The sequence below is a fragment of the Conger conger genome, chromosome 1 (genome assembly GCF_963514075.1).
Source record: "Conger conger chromosome 1, fConCon1.1, whole genome shotgun sequence".
Taxonomy (NCBI): Eukaryota; Metazoa; Chordata; class Actinopteri; order Anguilliformes; family Congridae; genus Conger; species Conger conger.
This window is the reverse complement of record NC_083760.1, coordinates 4,877,754-4,900,805: the sequence shown is the minus strand read 5'-3', so window position 1 is coordinate 4,900,805 and position 23,052 is coordinate 4,877,754. Positions and strand designations below refer to the sequence as shown.

At 46.8% G+C, this 23,052-nt stretch overlaps 2 protein-coding genes across 3 annotated transcripts; one reads left to right on the top strand and one right to left on the bottom strand.

Moving 5' to 3' along the window:
• Positions 1 to 1,404: 1,404 nt before the first annotated feature.
• LOC133129444 (c-Myc-binding protein-like) lies at positions 1,405 to 5,361 on the bottom strand. The gene is made up of 5 exons (XM_061243554.1): positions 5,198 to 5,361; positions 4,152 to 4,224; positions 3,997 to 4,045; positions 2,890 to 3,019; positions 1,405 to 1,612 (listed from the first exon to the last, which is right to left on the bottom strand). Exons 1-5 carry the CDS (start codon positions 5,210 to 5,212, stop codon positions 1,568 to 1,570), a joined length of 312 nt encoding a protein of 103 aa, XP_061099538.1. The 5' UTR covers positions 5,213 to 5,361; the 3' UTR covers positions 1,405 to 1,567.
• Positions 5,080 to 22,511, top strand: rragca (Ras-related GTP binding Ca). 2 transcript variants are annotated; one of them, XM_061243540.1, is made up of 7 exons: positions 5,080 to 5,373; positions 10,481 to 10,684; positions 13,000 to 13,199; positions 17,161 to 17,275; positions 18,337 to 18,479; positions 20,517 to 20,665; positions 22,191 to 22,511. In XM_061243540.1, exons 1-7 carry the CDS (start codon positions 5,326 to 5,328, stop codon positions 22,340 to 22,342), a joined length of 1,011 nt encoding a protein of 336 aa, XP_061099524.1. In that variant the 5' UTR covers positions 5,080 to 5,325; the 3' UTR covers positions 22,343 to 22,511. The 2 variants fall into 2 exon arrangements, with proteins under 2 accessions (XP_061099524.1, XP_061099516.1); XM_061243532.1 differs by lacking the exon at positions 5,080 to 5,373 and adding an exon at positions 8,368 to 8,728.
• Positions 22,512 to 23,052: the final 541 nt, after the last annotated feature.

Sequence of the window (23,052 nt, the reverse complement as noted above, 5' to 3'; positions counted from 1 at the left end):
GCGTTAGCACATCAGGCCCGGTGTCCACAGGTTACCAGCTGTCAATCACTGCTGCATGTGTGATCTTCAGCTATTAAACAGGGGCCTATGTCTATACAGCACTAAAACTGAAGGGCTTTCTTTGATTTGGCATCCACAGGCAGACATGATACAAAATTACAAGCTGATGTACTTATTTTTTGTTTGCTATCATGTACTACTGGTTTCATACGCGTAGGGTTTTGACTGGCAATGTTAATGTGTTACTGCTAAGCAGGTTCCTTCACTGCCCGTTTCTCATTTCTCCTTTCAAAGATAATTCAGCTCAATAAAAATGTGTTTTCCCCAAAATTAGGCATAATCCTCATATCAGGATAATGTGTATCTATCATATAAAAGCAAGGGTGTGAGTCAGAACTGGAACAACCCCAGGCCGAGATTCTCGAGCCGAATGATGTCACCACATCCCACAGAGACAGTATTTCCACTGTAGTGTGAAAGCCCCCACAGTCTGAGATAGGGGAACCTACAGAGAGCTCCTTCCAATAACAAAGCAAGCTGCCCTACAGACAGCAACAATAGTGGCTTAAGACACCACGACTCTTTAAAATGACCCTGACACAACACACTGCACACAACACTACACACCCTTTTAAGGTGGTCTGGCAGGGTGCAATTCTATTCAACCTGTTTTTTCTCTTAGACGACCTTGCTGCAGATATGCTCCACCTTAAATGAGTTCACTACAATACTGCTGGCCCACTGGTTACTGAACAGTTTCCACTGTGCAATTTACATATGTGTATGGCTCAGATATGATTTTAAAGGGCACTTTTGTGAATTATGTTTTTTGTAAGACCAAAGGTGTGTAAAAAGGTTTTTGTTGATTTATCTTGTAGAAAGCATCCGAAATGTAAATGTTTTTCTTAGTTTCTCTTTTTTTATAAATTTGACTTTTGGCATCTATTTGTTGTTACGGTGATTATTTTATTTTAACACATTTTCCGTTGAACGGTTCCATTACGATATCCTAAAAATTTTTGCATCCATTTCAACGTCACTGTAAATTTTGTCAGTGAGATATTGCCATTTGTGTTTACAGTTTTGAAGCCAAAACAACTCTACTTCATGTAAAATAAAACAGCCCATTTTAAACACACCAACAGGCGGCACTTCCTCGGAGGATACCATGGGTCATGTGCTCCCTCCCAACATCACGGTCCTGACTAATCCATGCAACTCCACACCCCCCTGTCCCATTCCCCGCCAACAACTGGTCACCCTCGCAGTTCACAAAGGACGACTGCTGGTCAAAATGGCAGTCCGCTTCAAGAAAGACCACGGGGCAATCCTTTCATGCTCAAAAACAATGTATTTAACCCCCTCTCCCCCCTCTCCCCCCTCTCGCCCCAACCTCCTCCCATACATAAAAAAATTTCTATCAAACTAAAACTTAGAAAAAAAAAGAAAGAAGATATTTACAGAAACAGAAAATCCCTAACAAGTCCAGTGTTGTCTTACTTTCAAGTGATCAGTGAGAGAAAGAGACAGAGAAAGTGAACTATTGCCGCGTCCCCGTGAGGTACTTTCATTCAGTCGGTCCGTCTTCCTGCGCTGGTTCAAGTTGCAAAAGCTGTGGAAAGGGGCGGGGGGGGGGGGGGGGGGGGAGTTAGATTTTGAAAGATTAAAAATAATAATAATAAGGCATATAATCTCCACATGCCTAAAATTAATAGTTCACTTCCAGTTTTTTTTCTCTATTATTATACTGTTTTAATGTATGTTTTCAAGTTGGCACGGACGGCTTTTGTGTGCAATGGACGATATTTTTTCATACAGATGCTTCAGTATCCTTCATATTAATGTGCAAATCTACAATGTCCATCATTTCACGCTGTCTGGGCCAATCAGAAACATACCCCAATTAGGACTGTGAGCTTTTGGAAATCGTATCTACTGGGGGCGTGTCTACAGGTGGGCTCCAGCAGTGCCCACCCAAAAGGGCTGTCTGCCCACCCTGGAGAGACCCGCAAGTGGGCCCCCGTCGTATTAGATGTACCGCCCGTACCCCGTCCCTCGGCGGCCCGAATGAGAAGGACACGCCTTCTTCAAGCCTTCTCGTCATTCCGAGGCGCCCGAGGTGCTTATTGCGCGGCGATCTAATAACCCTGCCAAGTCCCTCCCTCTGGAGCAGCGAGCCAATCATTGCTGCCCCACGTGAGCCGGCCAAACTTGGCTTTTTTCCCCCCAGATTTTTTCCCTTTTTCTCCCATTTTGGTAGCCAATTGTACCTCGTCTGATTCAATTGGAGGTAGTCGTATTAGATGTACCGCCCGTACCCCGTCCCTCGGCGGCCCGAATGAGAAGGACACGCCTTCTTCAAGCCGTCTCGTCATTCCGAGGCGCCCGAGGTGCTTATTGCGCGGCGATCTAATAACCCTGCCAAGTCCCTCCCTCTGGAGCAGCGAGCCAATCATTGCTGCCCCACGTGAGCCGGCCAAACTTGGCTTTTTCCCCCCCAGATTTTTTCCCTTTTTCTCCCAATTTGGTAGCCAATTGTACCTCGTCTGATTCAATTGGAGGTAGTCGTATTAGATGTACCGCCCGTACCCCGTCCCTCGGCGGCCCGAATGAGAGCGACACGCCTTCTTCAAGCCGTCTCGTCTCGTGCCCGTTGCCGTGATTCCGAGGCGCCTGAGGTGCTTATTGTCAAACTTGGCTTTTGGCAGGACCGAGAATTGAACCCCGGTCCCCGGTGTGCAACTGCAGCAAACTGCAACCGCAAGTCCGCTGCGTCTTAGCCTGTTGCGCCACCGCGGCTCGGGGGACGTTTTTTTAAGCTGATTCGGCCTTAATTAAGCCTTAATTAGGCCTTAATCGGGCCTTGATTAGCGGCGGTGGCGGCTGTACCCGGTTCTTCAGCTCCTTGTTCTCCTCCGCCAGGAGGTCGCATTTCTGCCGCAGCTCAGCCAGCTCCAGGCGCAGGGTCTCCACGTCGGCCGGCTCGGGGCTCACCACGCCCAGGTGCTGCTTCAGGAAACTGGGGCTCCGGTTAAGGCCTCTCCCTGTCATTTACACAGCCGAGTACAGATCCCTGTTTCTCCAGCTACTTTTGAACGTATATTTAAGTTTTTCCAGTTAATTATGTCATCTGCAATAATGTCCCTGCCACAAACAAGCTTAGCTGGCTACTGTTCTTACCTGGATGACCAATAAAAACAATTGAGGAACCCCCAAAACTGGGCTGCACATCAGAGGTGCACAATACGGGCACATCCACTGTGGCAATTATACACTCAGTGATCACTTTATCGGGGATACCAGCTTGTTAATGCAAATATTTAATCAGCCAATCCTGAGGCAGTGACTAACTGCATAAAAGCATGCAGACGTGATCAAAAGGTTACACTGTTTTTCAGACCAGAATGTCAGAATGGGGAAGAAATGTGACCGAAGTGACTTTGACCGTGGAATGGTTGTTGGTGCCAGACAGGGTGGTTTGAGTATCTCAGAAACTGCTGATCTCATGGGGTTTTCACGCACAACAGTCTCTAGAGTTTGCAGAGAATGGTGTGGGGGAAAAAAAAAAAAAAACAGCCAGTGAGCAGCAGTTCTGAAGGACAGAGAAGGGCCAGATTGAAGACAGGCCAGGGGCGAAGCTAACAGGAAGGTGACAATAACGTGAATAACCACACATTACAACAGTGGTATGAAGAGCATCTCTGAACACACAACACCTCAAAGGTGATGGGTTACATCAACAGAAGACTTAAGTCAAAGAAATACTTAAAGTGCTCACTGAGTGTACATTGTCTACCAATTACATTACGGCTTAAACGTTGCCCCCTTGTGGTCACCAACACTGTTTCCAATAGCAACGTGGTAATCCCCATCCGCGTATCAAGCCAATCCCCACTTATCGTCAGTTGCCTGCAATAACCTCAGAAAACAACCAAGTGGCTGCAGGTGGTTTTTTAAAAAAAACTGGAACGCCTATTGAACTGCCCAAAAGGATACTCCAGAGCGTTGTTCGGTTTTTCATTCTCTTCATACAAAGCTATCAGTACTGCGGGGAGAGGGAAGACATTGTGAGAAGGTGTAATGTTCACGGCAGGCAATCACACAATATTACTGCTCTGTGCGTCGGAGCTCATGTCCAATAAGTGTCCTACCACTAGTGAGACTGTCCAGCACACCAGCCTTCTCCAAGTACCGCCGAAACTGCTCACGTTTCGATTCAGAAGCCTAAAAAACGGGGGGAAATGGAAATATAAGTTGAAAAAAAAAATACACTAATGACGTTAATTGAATTAGCGAAGGGTAATATTAAGCATTACTGTATTATTGCAACCCCCTTATGCGCGCAATGTGAATTATTATATACTTCTGTGCTAATTGTTGCATACTAATGTTAATTATTCTTTCACTTCGTTTAATAGGAAAGCTGCTTATTATTTCCAACAAGAGAAAGAACTGATAAAGCCTCCGACTTAATATTCTTTCTCTAACAAGAAGCCATAACCCAAATAGCCTACAATTCACATGCTTTGCGGGGGAATACAGCTCACTTAGTTCAAGGACAATCCAAAACAAAATTAGCAGCCCCTCGAAACGGAAACGGGCCGGTGATAACCAGGGAAAGTACGGCAACCGGGAACTAGTATCACGGGAAAGCCAATAAATCATTATAGCTAGCTAGCATGACTTCGTGAGTTCGTCTGATATTAGATATCCAGAAAAAAATGTATAAATTAGCCATGGTGATGTGACGCCCATGGAAACTAGTGATAATCATGAACTATTTTAGCTGATGTCACCGAATGCTCTTGTTATAACAAGCCAGCTTGTATCCGCCCTTTGCTTGCTAGTTTTCTAAAACGTTGACGTTTTATGCAGAAATAGCAAGGAATGTCGCTGCTTGTGGCTATTCCAAAAAGCGTAATAACCCTGCAGCTCGTAGCTATAGCCAGCAGAAAGCACTCCACTGGCCAGTTAGCTGCTAATATGCCAACTATCTAACTAATTAGTGATCAACGTTAGCTAACAGGCTAACGAGCTAGCCGATATAAATAACTTGCTGCCTCACGCCGAACCAACTTCCTTGACAACAAAAAACATTTGCGGGACGGACCATAGCAGACATTAAGCTTTTAACACTGACAAGAAATATAGTAAACCTCTGCTTCATCTACCTAAATAATGCAAACGTAACACTTACTCTGTAATGTGCCATGGTTGTGCGTTTACGTTAGTTGGCTATCTAACGTAGTCTAAAGTTTCGTTTTCCGAAGCACCACGGCTGCCTGTTCAGCTAACTTGGCTAAGTTGGAAACTGTCGGTGTGAGCATGCTCTCCTCGGGAGCTCAATGGAGTCTGCGCAAACCAAAACAAACGGTAACCACTAGCAACCTCTGGTTTTGTTACATTTCATACATCTCTGATGTAGACCTACGTCTAAAACGGTTAGCTATTAATAGTGACAAGTGCGTTATAGGCTACTGATTCAATTAAAGAATGTCCTGGTTTCAAATTCGCCTATGCTTTGTTTTGGGCATTGGTCTGTAGGTGTTAGTGTTTTCCTGTTTTTTTTTTACGGGTGGAAATCCAGGGGTCAGAAAGTAGTATACAAGTCCTGGCATGTGTTTCTTCCACCTGTGAACTCAGCCATCTGATTTCACTGATTAGTTTTACCTCCGGGCTGAAGAATTGTGTTAATTGGCAAATCCAGGTGATTTAACATTGTGATATTACCCACAAGTGGAAGTTGTACTTTAAAGTAAGCAAATTAATGAAATGTAGAAGTGTGTAAGTGTGTGTGTGTGTGTGTATATATATATATATATATATATATATATATATATACACACACACACACACACACACACACACACACACACACACACACACACACACACACACACAAAAGCAAATAGCAAATACTACATATGAATTGCTTTTACTGTATTTCTCCTGAAACTGTGTAGGGCTAAACATGGACTTTTGCCCCATCATGTGGACACGCTCTATTACTACAAATGTCACTTCTTGCTTTGTGCTTCTTGAGCCCTTTTTGTGTGTAAAATGTATAGAAATGATGGATGAACTGGTGGGATTTGTGTGTGTGTGTGTGTGTGCGTGTGTGTGTGTGTGTGTGTGTGTGTGTGTGTGTGTGTGTGTGTCTACATTCATAATATTTGTAACGGAGCTACATTCAGCTCAATACACATCGCCTTGTGTACCTTGGCCTGGGAGCATATCATTCTTGCAACTTGTGCATTTAAATTTGCTTGTGCAATTGCAGCATGCTGTTGGAGCAAGGGTTATCAGGTGTGCGAGTAACCCCCTTGCATAGAGATTTACAAATACACCTGTATAGGGGGGAAGTTTTGGTGTAGATATTTGAGTCAATGGTGCTTTTTTTGAAGAGTATTTTGGTGGATGGAAATCACAGACAAATGGAATCTATGCTTACTGTGGCTGTTTCTGCAGGGAACCTTTGATACGATGTTGCCCCCCTACTTATGCCTATATTTTTTTTTGCTCAAAAAGCCTTTTTTCCCATTGGACTCCATTCATGTTTGACAGCAAAATTAAAAATATTTCTGATCATAGACTGATGTTTATTCTAGAATTTTTTTTTTTCTGATGTTAAATCTTTGCTCCCTCGTATGGCAACTGCCCTAGCGTTTTTTCATTGGTTCATCAGCCGAGGCATGTAATTACCGTGCATTTTCTTGGTTGTGCATGTGACCAAGGGCACAAATGAGCACTGCTCGAAGCTGCTGCCCAGCGTGTTGGAATTCCCCCCCCCAATTGGTTTCTATTGGCATTGCTGTCTATATATTATATACTCTAAGGCAGTGTTACTCCACTTGCCTGAAGGATTTTGTGGTCACCAGGAACAAACGCCTTCTTGCTAGTGAGTTCCGAGGCCTGGAGTTGAGAGACAGTGCTCTAACGCTTACAGAACAACGTCCCAGTAGCAGACTGAGTCACTGCATCTAGGCAGGCCAGGGGGAACACCGCCCCCTGGTGGATCACTCCTGCCATCGTCACATTCATCTGCTGGCCATGTGTTCCCAAGCTCTCTCCTATCCAAAGAAGTCTGCTGCAGCATTGAGGAGCTTCATTTTTTTTGGCAGGGTGGTGGGTGCAGCTATGGCACTGTCACCTTGCAGCAAGAAGGTTCAGGGTTCGAATCCCGCTCAGGGCTTTTCTGTGTGGAGTTTTAACGTCTGCACGAGTTTACTCTGGGGTTTTAATCGTGTTTCCTCTCACAGTACAGAAGAAAATTCAGGTTAGGGTAATTGGAGAGTCCAAATTGCCCATAGGTATGATGGGTTGGTGGCCTGTCGAGGATGTATTCCCGCCTCCCACCAAATGCATGTTGAGATATGCCCCAGCTCCCCAGTGACCTGCCCAGGAATAAGTAGGTTAGATAATAGGTGGACGTAATAGATGGTTGTGATAATAGACCGATGTTTGGACCAGCTGCATCGTGACATGGGTTGGGGCAATGGGACCTGAACTTTCACCCAGAGGTCAAGCTTCTGTTACCTTTGTGTATTACAGGCACATTACAACTAATTGAATGTGTTTTAAAATCAGGGCTGCCCAACCCTTTTCCTGGAGATCAACCGTGCTGTCGGTTTTCACTCCAACCCAGACAAAGCACACCTCATTCAACAGCTCCCGGAGCTGCTAATTAGTGAATCGGGTGTGCCAAACCTGGGTTGAAATGAGAACCTACAGGATGGTAGATTTGCAGGATTACAAGGTTGGGCAGGTCTGTTTTAAATGAAAGCTGCGATGGAAGGAATGCCAAAGCAGCGAGTGATTATTGCAACAAAAATGTCACCAGTACAACTGACACAAAGCACACATTACCATGCCAATGGACAGAGACATAATACCAAATTGTGTCACATGCATCACATAGGCGGTAAGCATTAACCTTAGTGAAAAGTATCTCCAATTACTTCACATGCTCACACACAAAATGTAAACAAGGCTACCTTGTCGATGCAATTCAAATGCAAATGTAAATAGCAATATGTATGATTTGCATCAAGGATTACTTTCTGGAAGTAAAATTGTGTTTTAGGTGGTAACTTGGCTACTTTTTTCTTACAAGCTAAACTGAAAACTACACTTCGCGATTACCCTGTCTTCAGGTGAAAGGTCATACAAAACAAGCTCGCGCACCGTTCGCAGTCAGGTGACTGCAAAACATATGACACGAGATGAACCACCCTGCTTGTTCAGGGGTGTTCTGATCGACGTCGCCTCTGGCCAATGAAAATGCCCGTTGTCAGGATGTCGACCAATGGGACAACCGGTGGGTGGGTTCCAGCGCTGGATTTCGTTGAAAGGGAAACACGGGGACGCAAAGATTTAAAGGAGTAGAGAGAACTCTACCCTGTTCTGGGGAGTACATTAGTTGGGCAGACATTACACAAATACTTGCAAGGCTTTTTCTTTTGTTGGCGGTCGGTGGTGGAAGGTGGCATTCACGAATACAACGAGGGAAAAAGGGGGGGATCGGGGAGGCTAGCTTTGTCGGGTCAAAATGTCTATTCAGTTCGAAGAGCCACTGGCGGGTAGCTACGGTGTAGTAGACTCTTTTCCAAAAGATTTTGGCTATGGGGTGGAAGAGGGCGACATCGAGGATAGTCCGGCACCCTCCGACAGCAAGCCAAGGATACTGCTCATGGGATTACGGCGGAGTGGCAAGTCTTCTATTCAGAAGGTAGGAAGAGAAACCGCGTGAGAGGCAGCGGACGTGATTCACTTGTGTTGTCTTTTACATAACGCCTTTCGGTGTTGGCTAAACCCTAGCCATTTCGCTTGCTGTATCATCAGCTGATACTGGGAGAGTGAAACTGTTTCCTTGCATGCACACTATTGCATAGGTTATAGATGGCGATCATTTCGCTAGCTTGCTATTTTCGTATCTAACTTAACTTACCCAGACTTTACGCATGTTGCTACCTCCATGGAGGCGGGCTGACTAGCTAGCTTGTTACTTTTAAACTGACGTTTAGCTAGCTATCGTAGCTTGTGGTCACTTCAGGCGTCAGCTGCTGCTGCGTCGTTGTTAGCGGCTACCTAGCTAACGAATCGAGCTAGAATTAGCTAGCTAGTGGACATCTACTCTGAGTGACTTAACTGGAGCGGTCTACTTCACGGAAAGCCTAAGAGCATGGTCCTAGACAATGTTCGGATTGCCTGCTGTAGGAATGGCATGTGGGAAATGGGCCGGCGAAATGAACAAGATGGCTAGCTGGCTAGCCACGCTTTCCAGGTGGAATGCAGGTGTTTGAGCTGGCTAGCTTCTTAGCCAACCGGTTTCTTTCTGCTACCAGTGGAACACACTTGACACACGTGGGTATGTGACCCAAGAAAAAAATCCATAATGTGGCTAGATATTTGTTTAGTTCAGCTGCATATTTGTGTATTTATTTTACATAGAAATTGCCTGTAGTATACGCGCACGCTAGCCAAGGACCAACCTTACGCACAACCTATTTATATATGATGTAACCAATGAGAGGCACCCGACGAGACGTTCCCGTCTGGCACCTTGTATTTGGTACCTAGAGGTGGTTATTTGTGCGCTGGCTAACGTCACCTAGCCAGGATGGCCATTTAATTAACTGCCGGTGGTGAATCGCAAGCTGGCACTAGTCCACGGCTGCCTAGCCACACGCACGCCTGGCTACCCAGTAACATTTGCCCCAATTTGCAAGTCATGGTTATTTTTTTTATGGACTGCGCACGTATATACATTCATCTTTTTCCAGTTGAGTGTATACACAGTCAAGCCAAGTAAGCACTCGGACATTGCACACAGTATTTTTAATGTTGGGGTTGATTTATTGTGGTTGCCACTTATGATATTTTAAATCGTCTTTGTGACTTTGTGATAGTGTGAATGAATAATTGACCATAAAATATTACATCTGTGATCAGACTGGCAGACTTTGTACCATTAATACATTGCAAGCATAAATTATGGTGTGTTTATTATAGGGAAAAAGACTTAATCTGTGCTATGCGTTAAGGAAATAGTCTGCAGGATATGAAATTGGCAAAAATTATAATCGTAGGGGAATGCTTTCAAGTTAAAATTTCCCTGTATCATCTCGGTAGTGTTTTCTGTTCGCGCAGGTTTTTTGGCCTTTAGACATTTACTGTACATTTACTGTACATTTAATTTCCTTCCCATATGCAAGTCGGAAGCTTTACCTGAACACTTCCGTTGCTTGTAGGCAGGTGCGCTCAGCGCTTGTGCTCTCTTGTTCTCCTGGTGACGTTACCGACGTAGAGGGGGCAACGTCACAAGGCCCCATTTTTAGCCTCGATATTTGGGTAGTGCTTCATTGGTCAGTGTATCACGCGCGCCGTTTTGCATAAAGTTTGCGGTTTTGACGCACCGTTAAACGGACTCTTTCTGGGCAAATTTTCATCTCGCCTATATTCTCTCGGTGTCTCCGTTCAGGTGGTGTTCCACAAGATGTCGCCCAACGAGACGCTGTTCCTGGAGAGCACCAACAAGATCTACAAAGACGACATCTCTAACAGCTCCTTCGTCAACTTCCAGATCTGGGATTTCCCCGGGCAGGTCGACTTCTTCGACCCCACCTTTGACTACGAGATGATCTTCAGGGGCACGGGGGCTTTGATATTCGTCATCGACGCCCAGGTGTGTGTGTGACCTGACCTCGATCGGAACCAAGGGTGTGGGGGATCTGCGGGTTCCCCCAATTTCTACACGTTGGAGAACCAAATGCATGTTACCTAAGGGCTTTCTAAACCCACTGCAGTGTACCTACGTACTGAGTTAATTAATTGAATCTGCCCCATCTCTTCTTAATGTGTTAATTGCAAATTCAAACCGTCGGTAATTCAGTTAATTTTAATGAGCCATTTAGAGTAACGTGCATTAATCAGGAACTGCTGTTTTCTTCAGGCTCTGTGTTTCTGGGGCCAGTCATATTTGGTCATATTGTTGAACTCTCTAGTTGTGTCCTCTTCTCTCTCTCAGCTGTCGGGGTGAAAAAGCTCTTGTGGTGCGTGCTTATGACATGCCCCCAGTCCTCTGCTATTGGTTTACTTCTTGAATGGGGGAAGAACTTTCCTGGTTAGTAAGAAGACTACGCACACATCCCCGTTGTCCTGTAGCCAGTACTTTTCACCGTTCTCCTGGCCAACTCCTGGCCCGCAGTTTAGGAAGCACCAACTCGGAGCTTCCCGGGTCTGTTTCCTGGAGAAATCTCACAGGTGTGGCTCTTCCTGTTCCTCAGGGCTGTCATTCTAGACGTCTGGAAATATGTGAACATACATTTCCTACGGCTCTCGTCGCAGAAGTGATATGCCGCCATCATAATGTGTTCATTGTAATATTATGCTGTGGCAAAAAAAAAAAAAGAAGGAAAAAAGTGTCGATTTTACTGGCTTCTTTATTTTGACAATGAACCCACAACATAGGAGACGACTTTAAATAGAATAGGACATCCTGTACTGCTGTCCTGAATGTCTGTAGCCAGGAGTGAGGAAAAAGGTCTTGCCAAAAAAAGCTGTTTACCAAAAAAACATTTTGTAGGTTTGTTTGTGAATTATTGCAAGACACCAAACAAAAGTGTGTTATGAATCACCACTTCTACTTAATTTTCCGTTAAACATAGATTATTTTGACATTACATTACATTACATTAATGCCGTTTGGCAGACGCTCTTACCCAGAGCGACGTACAGTTGATAAGACTAAGCAGGAGACAATCCTCCCCTGGAGCAATGCAGGGTTAAGGGCCTTGCTCAAGGGCCCAACGGCTGTGCGGATCTTATTGTGGCTACACCGGGATTAGAACCACTGACCTTGCGGGTCCCAGTCATGTACCTTAACCACTACACTACAGGCTGCCCATTTTATTATAATAATTATTATTATTAGTTTTTTTTTTTCTTTTCTTTTTTTTCTTCTTCTTACAAACTACCCTGCTGTAGCTGGTAATTGAATTTAGTTTGAACTCAATCCAGATTGGCTATGATTGGGTAAAGGTTGTGCTACTGATGGCGGAGAACCGGTTAAGTTGAAGGGTCGGGACTGGAGTTACGCCGGTTTGTTTAAATGTGTTCTGCACGTTTTTTTCGGCAGACGGGCGGTGCTCGTCCTGCCTGCGATAACGAGACTGTGAATCGCTTCTCTAATGAGGCTAATTGGCAGAATGGCTTAATCATGATCTAAATCGGGGGCCAGTTGGCTACTGGATCTGAGGCTGGCCCTGTAATGTGATTTGAATCGGTCACAGATCTGTATTGGATAATTGGTAGCAGTTTATATGTACAGAACCAAGCCAAGGCCACCCAAATCTTTTATTTAGGCCTGCCAAGATCAACAAGTGTGCTGTTTGCATGTGATACACGTACCCACTTTAATACTGGCATACTTTCAGACTTTTTTTTTTTTTTTTTTTTTCCTGATGTTTGTTCAGCTGAAACTGCAAACATGTTGAGAGTTGTTTGAGCTCTGTGCGCCTGTTTAACTTAAATTCCTCATACGCACATGGCTACTCTCCAGTCCCTGATGAAGAGATGGTGTCGTTTGAGTCTGGTATTGTGTGTGGGACTTCTGGCGGTTACTGGGCGGGTGGGTGGGTGGGTGGTTATTTCTCAAAGCAGGATTACGGATTTAGCTGGATGACTGCAGAGAGGAACCTGGAACAGCTCTTTTTATTTCAGTCCATGTTCCAGGTTGGGGATGGTTCTGGGTTTGCACCATGCACTTCTCCCACAGACCTGGGTTCAGAGTATTTTTTAAATTATTATTATTATTATTATTATTATTATTACTTCAATCCATCCTTAATTCTGCTTTGAGAAACCGTGCCCTGTTTTCGGCACCGTGTTCCAGGCCTGGAGATGTGGCTGTGCTTTGGTGCGTCTGACTCTGTGTGTCTGTCTGTCTGTGTGTGTGTGTCTGTCTGGCTCCGCCCGCCCGCCCGCCCGCCCGTGCCGCAGGACGACTACGTGGAGGCCCTCGGCCGGCTGCACCTCACCGTGTCCCGGGCCTACAGGGTGAACCCCGAGATCAACTTCGAGGTGTTCATCCACAAAGTGGACGGCCTCTCCGACGACCACAAGATCGAGACGCAGAGGGACATCCACCAGAGAGCCAACGACGACCTGGCCGACGCCAGCCTCGACAAGCTCCATCTTAGGTGGGCCCGGCCGTCGCCTTATTACTGCATATGAATAATATTGTAGGATATGCTCTTCAGACCCTTATATTGGGCTTTTATATACATTACCCCACCATTATATATATTTAAAAAACCATTATTTTGTCCAATCAGCTGTCAGTGTGAAAGCTCTCGATGTGTACATGGTCATGTCTTACCCAAGTTCTGGATTCCAAGATACAGTTAAAAAAAAAAAGAAAAAGAAAAAAAAAGTGTTTGCATTTTGAGGTGGTTCAGGTGAATTGGCCAGCTCAGACCTTCACAGATATAAACGTATACTGGTATAGCTTACAGGCCCACTCTACAGCTCTATGGGTCAGTCCCAGGGAAGTTTCTCCCCAAAACTGTGCTGTGGTCATACAGTTTTCATCACGCTGAAAACCCTTTAAAAACTGGGAATTTACTTTCACGATTTTTTAGATTTTTATTTTTTTTGGATGTGTTGCGTCGGGATACAGACCTGTGCCAGTTGTGCCTGGTGAGACTGCAACTCTCCACATGCCCATAACCCATCCTGCAGATTCCAGAGAATTTGCCGCAAAATGCTTGCCGAAAATGTTCGAACCTGTGCAAAGAAGAATGTCGTTCTACGTATCGACGACAATGCATTTCCTTTCGCCACTCCGCATGCCAGTAAACATTCCTCCCAGATTACAGGAAGTTTTAAAGTGTAAAAAAAAATAAAGGGAGGGGCTTGTGTTTAGTGGTGTAGATGGTGAATTGACTCCGCCCTGCCATTTAGGCGTGTGTATGAGTCACACTGACGACTCTAAACCTCCAGCCAGCGATGAATTATGTTTCAGAATGAAAAGGGCTGATTCACGACCAGGTTCAGTTGCATGCGTTTCCTCCACTGTAAGGGCAAGGCTAGGGGTGTGTGAGCAGGTGGGTGAAAGCTGGTGAGGACATTCCTGTTTATTCCCCCTTTTTTTTTTTTTTTCCCTGTATGGGATCCAAGATTCCGGCAATGCCTGGCATGTTGTTGCGACACGACAGGAGGTGGAAATATTTGACGAGTTTCGAAAGGTTGTGGGGCAAGTGCCAGTTGTGGTGGTGTTCTTTTTCGGGTGTTTTGCAAGCCTCTGGGGAGGGGTGGGGGTGAGGAGACTGTGGAGGAGAACCGCAGTGTGTTCCTGCCTGCCTGGTGGTCACGAGGACCGTTTACAGAACGACACGACATGGTTGGCATTCTCTTAACAACGCTGTTAAATTCTTGGGTCATTAGAGAAAGAAAGGATTGGCACTGAGGCCCTTTCCCACTGGTGTCCGACTCCAGTCCCGGAGGGCCGCAGTGTCTGCAGGTTGAACTCCAGTCCTGGAGGGCCGCAGTGTCTGCAGGTTTAACTCCAGTCCTGGAGGGCCGCAGTGTCTGCAGGTTTAACTCCAGTCCTGGAGGGCCGCAGTGTCTGCAGGTTTAACTCCGGTCCTGGAGGGCCGCAGTGTCTGCAGGTTTAACTCCGGTCCTGGAGGGCCGCAGTGTCTGCAGGTTTAACTCCGGTCCTGGAGGGCCGCAGTGTCTGCAGGTTTAACTCCGGTCCTGGAGGGGCCGCAGTGTCTGCAGGTTTAACTCCGGTCCTGGAGGGGCCGCAGTGTCTGCAGGTTTAACTCCGGTCCTGGAGGGCCGCAGTGTCTGCAGGTTTAACTCCGGTCCTGGAGGGCCGCAGTGTCTGCAGGTTTAACTCCGGTCCTGGAGGGCCGCAGTGTCTGCAGGTTTAACTCCGGTCCTGGAGGGCCGCAGTGTCTGCAGGTTTAACTCCGGTCCTGGAGGGCCGCAGTGTCTGCAGGTTTAACTCCGGTCCTGGAGGGCCGCAGTGTCTGCAGGTTTAACTCCGGTCCTGGAGGGCCGCAGCGTCTGCAGGTTTAACTCCGGTCCTGGAGGGGGCGCTGTGTCTGCAGGTTTAACTCCGGTCCTGGAGGGGGCGCTGTGTCTGCAGGTTTAACTCCGGTCCTGGAGGGCCGCAGTGTCTGCAGGTTTAACTCCGGTCCTGGAGGGCCGCAGTGTCTGCAGGTTTAACTCCAGTCCTGGAGGGGGCGCTGTGTCTGCAGGTTTAACTCCAGTCCTAGGGGCTGGTGGTGGCTGTGGTGTTGTGGGCAGGAGTATTGGCTCTGTTTAGTAATGGTGGGGTAATTGAGTTTGCATGTAATTAGCCAGAGATGGCACTGATTTTCCATCCCATAAGGCTCCAGAGCTGAATGTTCAGTTCAGTCCTGTCCTGTTTGTTTCAAAATGTTCAAGTACACAGTGACTACACAGTGACACAGTTTTTTGTTAATTGTGGTTCTGTAAGATACAGTGACAACGAGGCCGAAGTGCAGACTGTCAGCTTTAATTTGAGGGCACTTTCATCCGTATCGGATGAACCGTTTAGAAATGACAGCACATTTTGTGCTCTTATGCACTCCTGGTGCTCACCGTTAGCTGAACCCCCCTGAATACGCCCTTGATTTGATGTCTCTTGTTGTTCATCTCTATTGGTTCTGTAATACACACGGGGACCGTGGTTATGTAGAAGGACACAAGGGAGGGTGCACCGACTTGTATTCCTTAAAGACCGTTTTCAGCAAGGCCTCGTAAAGGAGCGTTTCGCTTTATTAAAATGTGTTTTCCGTGGCTCAGAGGAGTGCGGAGGAACCGTTCAAGCTTAATTGAAACTGGTGCATGTAACCTGCTGCAGGGACTAAAGTAAACAACCCTGTCTTTATATGTGCACAACAACATCATTTAATTCAGTGAGTAAAAAAGATCGGAGATGAAATGTACAGAGGCCATAGATGAATTTAAGGGCGTATGGGCAAGCCTGCAGCTTGGTGGTTAAGGTAAATGACTGGGACACGCAAGGTCGGTGGTTCTAATCCCGGTGTCGCCACAATAAGAACCCCACGGCCGTTGGGCCCTTGAGCAAGGCCCTTAACCCTGCATTGCTCCAGGGGAGGATTGTCTCAATTAGCCTAATCGACTGTATGTCGCTCTGGATAACAGTGTCTGCCGAATGACTGTAATGTAATGCAGTGTGTGTTGAGTTGGACGGAGAGGCCACATGCGTGCTGGGTTACTCAGGAAAGGTTTAAGAAACACCAGCGTAGAGTTAATGGGGCATGGATGCGGTGTTGCAAATCTGCAAGGAGAGAGAGAATGGATTCTCGGTTTAATGGGGGGTTTCTGAATAACCTACCAAATTTGGCTGGCAGTATAATTGCCATGCAGCGCTAATGTAATTAATTTGGTAAATAGCAAGTGTGAAATGGCATTGAAAAAAAATACACGCACGCACACACACACACACGCGTACACGTTCACGTGTGTAAGTATTGCTATATCCTCTAGCCCATTTGTTTCTTGTGTGTTTTTGATAGCGTCTAGAGCGGCCCCCATAATGTTTGGGACAGACCCGTCATGTCTCGATTTGCCACACATTTTAGATTTGAAATCACACAATTAACTTGCGGTACTCTGAAATGGGGGCACTATGTGTACACGCTGATGTCATTTCTATATAGAGAAACCAAAATGTATAAAAATGTCCTTTGACAATGTGCCCTTTTACCACACTTTTTTTTTTTATTTATTAAAAAAATCTCAAATTATGGAGTACAGAGGCAAATGAATAAATGATGGGTCTTTGTCCCAAACGTTATGGCGAGCGCTGTAACTTTGTGAGGTTATTGTTTTGTTGTTTTTTTGGCTGCTGTTGATTCTGACCCTTATGACTTGCCGTCGGCACTGTTGCCTAAACCTGTATGATTGCATTTGTGGGAGTCGCTGTGAAAACATCTGCTGAGCGCTTGCCTGTGAAGCGGTAGTCTGTGATCTCTCCGCAGCCTTTTGTTTCCTTATCTGGTGTATGTCGTCCGTCTCGTTCTGTGAGTAAACGTCTCTCTCTCTCTCTCTCTCTCCCTCTCTCTCTCCCTCTCCACTCGTTCCTCCATCCTCCCCTTCCAGCTTCTATCTGACGAGTATCTACGATCACTCCATATTCGAGGCCTTCAGCAAGGTGGTGCAGAAACTCATCCCTCAGCTGCCCACCCTGGAGAATCTACTGAACATCTTCATATCTGTACGTATTTACCCCCGACGCGTCTTCATATCTGTACGTATTCACCCCCGACACGTGACCATGGATTTGTGTGTCGAGTGGTAATGATTGCTGGTCTGATGATGGCCACCAGTGAGATGCTGGATGTCTGTGTGATAATGGATGTGACCGTGGATGTCTGTGTGATAATGGATGTGATCGTGGATGTCTGCATGATCGACATGTTCATCTGTACGTGTTTAGCCCCAACATCTTCATGTCTGTACCCATTTACCTCCGACGCGTCTTCATATCTGTGTGTATTTACCCCCAACCTGCTAAACAAGGTGTGCATATGTATGTCTGTCTGTGTTTGTCAAGTTGAACTTTATTTACTTATTCACATTTTATACAAATTTGCAGAACCATGTGCTTGACACTAAATAATATCAAGCACATTGAAAAGAGGTACAAGTACAATAGAGTGTTTGTGTGTCTGTGTAGTGTCTCCTTTCAACGGCTTCCCCTCAATCAGCAGCCTGGAGAACAGCGTGCGCAGCTCTTTAGCCAATCAGTGACACAATTTAAGCACTTAACTCATTAACTGCCCTGGCTGAAACACTGAAACCCAGTCGACACTGTTTCCCTGAAGAGCTGGATTCTCTCATCCCTGCTATTCCTGATTTACTGCAGATTACTTCACGCAATTGATGTTTTAACTACTGTTTCAAGATTGTGAGAGAAACAACTTTTTATGTGGTCTTTTTAGTGAAATCCAATTAATAATAATTAATAAGAATAACAAAGGCAAATTTAGGGATATGTAGTGGAGGCAGAAACACTGGGGGTTTTCAAGACCAGGCTTGATACGGTGCTAGATACTATTTTGGCAAACCTAGCAGTTGGTTCTCTGTTGTGGTGGGAAAAGGCGAGCGTTGCTGGGCTGAATGGCCTCTTCTCGTTGTTATGTTATGTAAAATTCACACAAAAAAACATGCCGTTTGGAATACAGAAGTGGTGAAAGTTGTGGTGAAAGTTGTGCTTCACAGTTCTGAGATTCTCACCAGTCTCTCTCTCCTCTCCTCTCCTCCCCCGGCGACCAGAATTCAGGGATCGAGAAGGCGTTTCTGTTCGACGTGGTCAGCAAGATCTACATCGCCACGGACAGCTCGCCGGTGGACATGCAGTCGTACGAGCTGTGCTGCGACATGATCGACGTGGTCATCGACGTCTCCTGCATCTACGGGTGAGCCGGGAAAATCCCCTCCGGCATTTTAATCCCCCCGGGAGAGTCCTGGAAACGGCTCCCTCGCCCGCCGTGCGCCCCCCCAGCCCTTTACAAGTTCACTCCGGAGTCTCACTCGCCGCCTGACCTAAATGTTTCAGACGTTCCTGCTAACTCGAGAGCTTTGATCCCCCTTTTCACTAGAGTGTTCGCTCTCTCTGAAGCCCTGTGAACTAAACTTCTCGGTGAGTGTTATTTCCTGCCTGCTATAGAACGCCGGTGGATGTCTTTATCAGACACAAAATACTTGGCAAACAATGCATCACTGAGAAAATAGGGAGCATAGGAGCTGAGAGAATTGTTTTTATATGATAAGTATTGCATTTCATCCTTGGGAAGTAATTGACGTTACCGAGAATGTAATTGGGGCAGGAGCGGAGATGTGTACAGGGCTCGCTCATTAGAGGATCTCTCCGCAGTAGGAAGCTCTCGGTCATGTGTTCAGCGGTGGCAAGTGCACTTCCTCTTTTGTGGAGCTGCACTGTGGAAGCGCGGTTTTTACAGTGCCGTGGAAACAGGAGATCAAGTGCTACAGCTGCTCAAAATTGGTTCAGGTTTTTGCCGTCTATAAGTTGTCGAGGCAGTAAAATTCATATTATTGTGAGTTTCCCGAAGTCACCCCTTTGAGTCCAGGCCCAACCCGCCTGTATATTATTTTATCCTTGTTTGTTCAACTGTGATTAGTTAAGAAGACCTCACTTAATGATATGGGCTATGTAAAATGTCCTATTGTTGTAAGGGACAACATGGTGATTGAAATGTTATTTATGGCTAATTTCAGAGCAGTAATGGTGATGGTGGACATTAGTCTGTATGATAATGGATGTCTGTGCCATGGTGGGTGTCTGTGATAATGGATGTCTGTGCGATGGTGGGTGTCTGTGATAATGGATGTTGGTGTGATGGCCGATGATGCCTGTGATAATGGATGTCTGTGCGATGGTGGATGGTGCCTGTGATAATGGATGTCTGTGCGATGGTGGGTGTCTGTGATAATGGATGTCTGTGTGATGGTGGATGATGCCTGTGATAATGGATGTCTGTGCGATGGTGGGTGTCTGTGATAATGGATGTCTGTGTGATGGTGGATGATGCCTGTGATAATGGATGTCTGTGCGATGGTGGATGCCTGTGATAATGGATGTCTGTGTGATGGTGGATGATGCCTGTGATGATGGATGTCTGTGCGATGGTGGGTGTCTGTGATAATGGATGTCGGTGTGATGGTGGATGATGCCTGTGATAATGGATGTCGGTGTGATGGTGGGTGTCTGTGATGATGTCTGTGCGATGGTGGGTGTCTGTGATAATGGATGTCTGTGCGATGGTGGGTGTCTGTGATAATGGATGTCTGTGCGATGGTGGGTGTCTGTTATAATGGATGTCTGTGCGATGGTGGATGATGTCTGTGATAATGGATGTCTGTGCGATGGTGGGTGTCTGTTATAATGGATGTCTGTGCGATGGTGGATGATGTCTGTGATAATGGATGTCTGTGCGATGGTGGGTGTCTGTGATAATGGATGTCTGTGCGATGGTGGGTGTCTGTGATAATGGATGTCTGTGCGATGGCGGGTGTCTGTGATAATGGATGTCTGTGCGATGGTGGGTGTCTGTGATAATGGATGTCTGTGCGATGGTGGGTGTCTGTGATAATGGATGTCGGCGCGCTGGTGGGTGTCTGTGATAATGGATGTCGGTGCGCTGGTGGGTGTCTGTGATAATGGATGTCGGTGTGCTGGTGGGTGTCTGTGATAATGGATGTCGGTGTGCTGGTGGGTGTCTGTGAAAATGGATGTCGGTGTGCTGGTGGGTGTCTGTGATAATGGATGTCGGTGTGCTGGTGGGTGTCTGTGATAATGGATGTCGGTGCGATGGTGGGTGTCTGTGATAATGGATGTCTGTGCGATGGTGGATGATGCCTGTGATAATGGATGTCTGTGCGATGGTGGATGATGCCTGTGATAATGGATGTCCTCGTGTGGCGGTTCACCCCAGGCTGAAGGAGGACGGCAGTGGCAGTGCCTACGATAAGGAGTCCATGGCCATCATCAAGCTGAACAACACCACCGTGCTGTACCTGAAGGAGGTGACCAAGTTCCTGGCCCTGGTCTGCATCCTCCGGGAGGAGAGCTTCGAGCGGAAAGGTGGGTCGGCAGCGCCCCCTGCTGGAGCCTCTGCAGCACTGAAAAGATGTGGAACGTGGATGAATGTTGCCCCCAAACAGACTACATAAGACTTTCTCCACAATCGTTCAGCCCCCTACATAAGACCAGCTCCACGATCCGTAGTCCATAGTCCCCCTCTATAAGAACTCTCCCTTGCATTCCCTCGCCCCACTTTGATTTCCCCTGGTTTTCACTGTAAAATTAAATTCTCAGTTGGCCAACCAAGCGAAAAATATTAGCATCCTTGGGAAAAGATGAAAAAGTTTCACATTTTAAAGCTATCAATATGTCCTTCCTCTGTCCCACGTGCTGTAACTTTGAGCTGCTGTTATGTGGCTAATGCCAGTGTCCCTGCTCATGGGTATATTCTGTATAGAGTGTGAGTGTATGTCTCTCTGTGTGTGAGAGAGAGTGTGTGAGAGAGAGTGTGTGAGAGAGAGAGTGTGTGAGAGAGAGAGTGTGTGAGAGAGAGAGTGTGTGAGAGAGAGAGTGTGTGAGAGAGAGAGTGTGTGAGAGAGAGAGTGTGTGAGAGAGAGAGTGTGTGAGAGAGAGTGTGTGAGAGAGAGAGTGTGTGAGAGAGAGTGTGTGAGAGAGAGTGTGTGAGAGAGAGTGTGTGAGAGAGAGTGTGTGAGAGAGAGTGTCTGAGAGAGAGTGTCTGAGAGAGAGTGTGTGTGAGAGAGAGAGAGAGAGTGTGTGTGTGTGAGAGAGTGTGTGTGTGAGAGAGCGTGTGTGTGAGAGAGCGTGTGTGTGAGAGAGCGTGTGTGTGTGAGAGCGTGTGTGTGTGAGAGCACTGGGTACCCACACACAACCCACAGAAACAACACGTTCAGAATGTCCTCGCTCCTCCCACGATTCTCTACGTGAACATGGTAAAATTGGACTCGCATAGTCAAGATGTTCATGGGGATTTGACCACTGCGGAGCCACAATTGGCCCTTGCAGCCTACAATTGTCCTTAAGACGTCATTGGAAGTTAATGTAAATTTGGGTACATTTAAATTTGAGTGGGGACTGTGAGGAGCTGGGGGCCGGCTGCTCCTTGGTTGGAGTCCTTGTTTAACCTGTCTGAACTCAAGATGTGTTTTAAGAGTGTGTGTGTGTGTTGCGTTGCACCATGTGTTTTTGGAGAGTGTAAAGTCAAGTGTGGTGTGGACAGCCTGTTTGCTCTCATTTCTTCACAGATCAAATGTGCATAAATATTTGAATATAGAACAAATACTATTTCAACCCAGTGTCTGCTGGGGGATGTGGGATGATCTGTGGTCTGAAGCGGTGTTTCTAAACTCCAGTCCGCGGGACCCACTCGCCCGAAGGTTTTAGTTTTGACCAGGAACTCACGCACCTGATCTAATGACTGAACCAATCGAACCACCAACAATGCCCTTGATTCAGTGAATCCGGCGTGCGAGTTCCTGGTTACGACACAACCCTCCTGATCAGCGGCTCCCGCGGAGTTGAAATGCCCGTTTAAACGCTAACCCTCCCCCCCTCCCTCTTCCTCCAGGGTTAATAGACTACAACTTCCACTGTTTTCGCAAGGCCATCCACGAGGTGTTCGAGGTGGGCGTGTCCGCGCAGCGCCTGGGCACTCTGCAGCCGGCCACGCCCAGTCTGAAGGCGGTCACGCACAACGGCACTCCCCGAAGCACCGTGTAGGAGGGACGGCCGCTCGGACGGAGAGACGGACGGACAGACAGACGGACAGAGGGGCACGGGCACCGTCGTGCCGCCACACTGACTTTAATCCTCCGAGGCCCTCCGCGGCCTGGGGATGCAGAGAAGACACGCAAGCTACAAAAAAAAAAAAAAAAAACAGGAAAAAAAATGGGCCGGGGGGGGGAGGGGGGGAATGAAAATGGGGTGGGGCGGGGGGGGAAATGTACTCCAGGCGGCCATGTTGTGTGGCCTGGAGGTGATGTACAGATGTGATTGGACGGAGGCTGGAGTGACCTCACACTGAAGGGAAGATGCGGTGGAGAGGGAGAGAGAGGGGGAGGGAGAGGCGGAAACCACACGCTTGTGTGACACGGACACACGCTGCAGCAGGGGACGAGAAACCCAAACAAAAAAAAAACAAAAAAATAAAACAAGCGCAGTTATTGCTATGGTAACCGGGGAATGTCTGCCCTGCTCAGGGGACACTGGGCCGACCCTGAAAATGTGCAACTGATTTACTCCTCTGTGAAGTTGGGGGGGAAAAAAAGCTTGAGAAAAAGAAAATGTATATAATCAGGGTAGGTAAAATATGACCCATCTGCTCCCAGTTTGTGCAGTGCAATGGGGAAGCAGCAGTTGGGAAGTGCAGTAGGGTCCTGCCTAATGCAAGCTTTCAGTGAAACACACGTCTACGCCCACACATCGACACC